Source organism: Protopterus annectens, chromosome 6.part0 (assembly GCF_019279795.1).
Source record: "Protopterus annectens isolate FY-2018-M chromosome 6.part0, PAN1.0, whole genome shotgun sequence".
NCBI lineage: Eukaryota > Metazoa > Chordata > Ceratodontiformes > Protopteridae > Protopterus > Protopterus annectens.
In genome coordinates, this window is record NC_056737.1 from 1,222,598,740 (window position 1) to 1,222,600,676 (window position 1,937).

General features: G+C 47.9%; 1 protein-coding gene across 1 annotated transcript; it reads right to left on the bottom strand.

Annotated features, from left to right (window-relative positions):
- Positions 1 to 545: 545 nt before the first annotated feature.
- On the bottom strand, positions 546 to 1,061 carry LOC122803973 (putative ankyrin repeat protein RF_0922). Its single transcript, XM_044073652.1, has one exon. The coding sequence runs from the start codon at positions 1,059 to 1,061 to the stop codon at positions 546 to 548; it is 516 nt and encodes a 171-aa protein (XP_043929587.1).
- Positions 1,062 to 1,937: the final 876 nt, after the last annotated feature.

A 1,937-nucleotide genomic window follows, 5' to 3' on the forward strand; every position in this document is an offset into this window, starting at 1 on the left:
TGGCTGGTCTTCCTGTGGGTTCAGTAATCTGCATATGGCTGGTCTTCCTGTGGGTGCAGTAATCTGCATATGGCTAGTCTTCCTGTGGGTGCAGTAATCTGAATATGGCTAGCCTTCCTGTGGGTGCTGTAATCTGCATATGGCTGGTATTTCTGTGGATGCAGTAATCTGCATATGGCTGGTATTCCTGTGGGTGCAGTAATCTGCAAATGGCTGGTCTTCCTGTATGTGCAGTAATCTTCACATGGCTGGTATTCCTTTGGGTTCTTTAATCTGCATATGGCTGTTCTTCCTGTGGGTGCAGTAATCTGCATATGGCTGGTCTTCCTGTAGGTGCAGTAATCTGCATATGGCCGGTCTTCCTGTTCGTGAGGTAATCTGCATATAACTGGTCCTCCTGTAGGTGCAGTAATCTGCATATGGTCGGTCCATCTGTGGGTGCTGTAATCTGCATATGGCTGGTACTCCTGTGTGTGCAGTAATCTGCATATGGTTGGTATTCCTGTGGGTGCAGTAGTCTACACATGGCCGGTCCTCCTGTGGGTTCAGTAGTCTTCATATTGCTGGTCTTCCTTTGGGTGCAGTAATCTGCATATGGCTGGTCTTCCTGTGGGTGCAGTAATCTGCATATGGCTGGTCTTCCTGTTGGTGCAGTAATCTGCATATGGCTGGTCTTCCTCTGGGTGCAGTAATCTGCATAGTACTGGTCCTCCTGTGGGTTCTGTAATCTGCATATGGCTGGTCCCACTGTGGGTGCAATAATCTGCATATGGCCGGTCTTCCTGTGGGTTCTGTAATTTGCATATGGTTGATCTTTTTGTGGGTGCAGTAATTTGCATATGGCCGGTCTTCCTGTGGGTGCTGTAATCTGCATATGGCTGGTCTTCCTGTTGGTGCAGTAATCTGCATATGGCTGGTCTTCCTCTGGGTGCAGTAATCTGCATATGACTGGTCCTCTTGTTGGTTCTGTAATCTGCATATGGCTGGTCTTCCTGTGGGTGCAGTAATCTGCATATGGCTGGTCTTCCTGTGGGTGCAGCAGTCTGCATCATCATCGTCATCATCAGCCCCCTTTTTCCCATGTTTCTACATGGAGTCAGGGTATTGTGTTAACTGATGCCAACTCTCTCATTCAGTGCCACACTCCTGCCTTCTTCAACATTCATGCCTGACTGTTGCAAATCTTCTTTCACCCAATCCATACACCTCTTTGCTGGATGTCTTCGCTTCCTCTTACCTCCTTCCTGTCTGTCCCAAATGCAGTAGTCACCATATGGCCGGTCCTCCTGTGGGTTTTGAAATCTGCATATGGCTGGTCTTCCTGTGGGTGCAGTAATCTGCATATGGCTGGTCTTCCTGTGGGTGCAGCAGTCTGCATCATCATCATCAGCCCCCTTTTTCCCATGTTTCTACATGGGGTCAGGGTATCGTGTTAACTGATGCCAACTCTCTCAATTCAGTGCCACACTCCTGCCTTCTTCAACATTCATGCCTGACTGTTGCAAATCTTCTTTCACTCAATTCGTACACCTCTTTGCTGGATGTCCTCGCTTCCTCTTACCTTCTTCCTGTCTTTCCCAAATACAGTAGTCTTCATATGGCTGGTCCTCCTGTGGGTTCTCTAATCTGCATATGGTTGGTCTTCTTGTGGGTGCAGTAATCTGCATATGGCTGGTACTCCTGTGGGTGCAGTAATCTGCATATGGCTGGTCTTCCTCTGAGTGCAGTATGGCTGGTCTGCTTCTTGGTGCTGTAATCTGCATATGACTGGTCTTTTTTAAGTGCTGTAATTTGTATATTGCTGGTCTTCCTGTTGGTGGAGTATTCTGCATATGGCTGGTATTTCTGTGGGTTCTGTAATCTGCATATGGCTGGTCTTCCTGTGGGTGCAGTAATCTGCATATGCCTGGTACTTCTGTGGGTTCAGTAATCTGCAT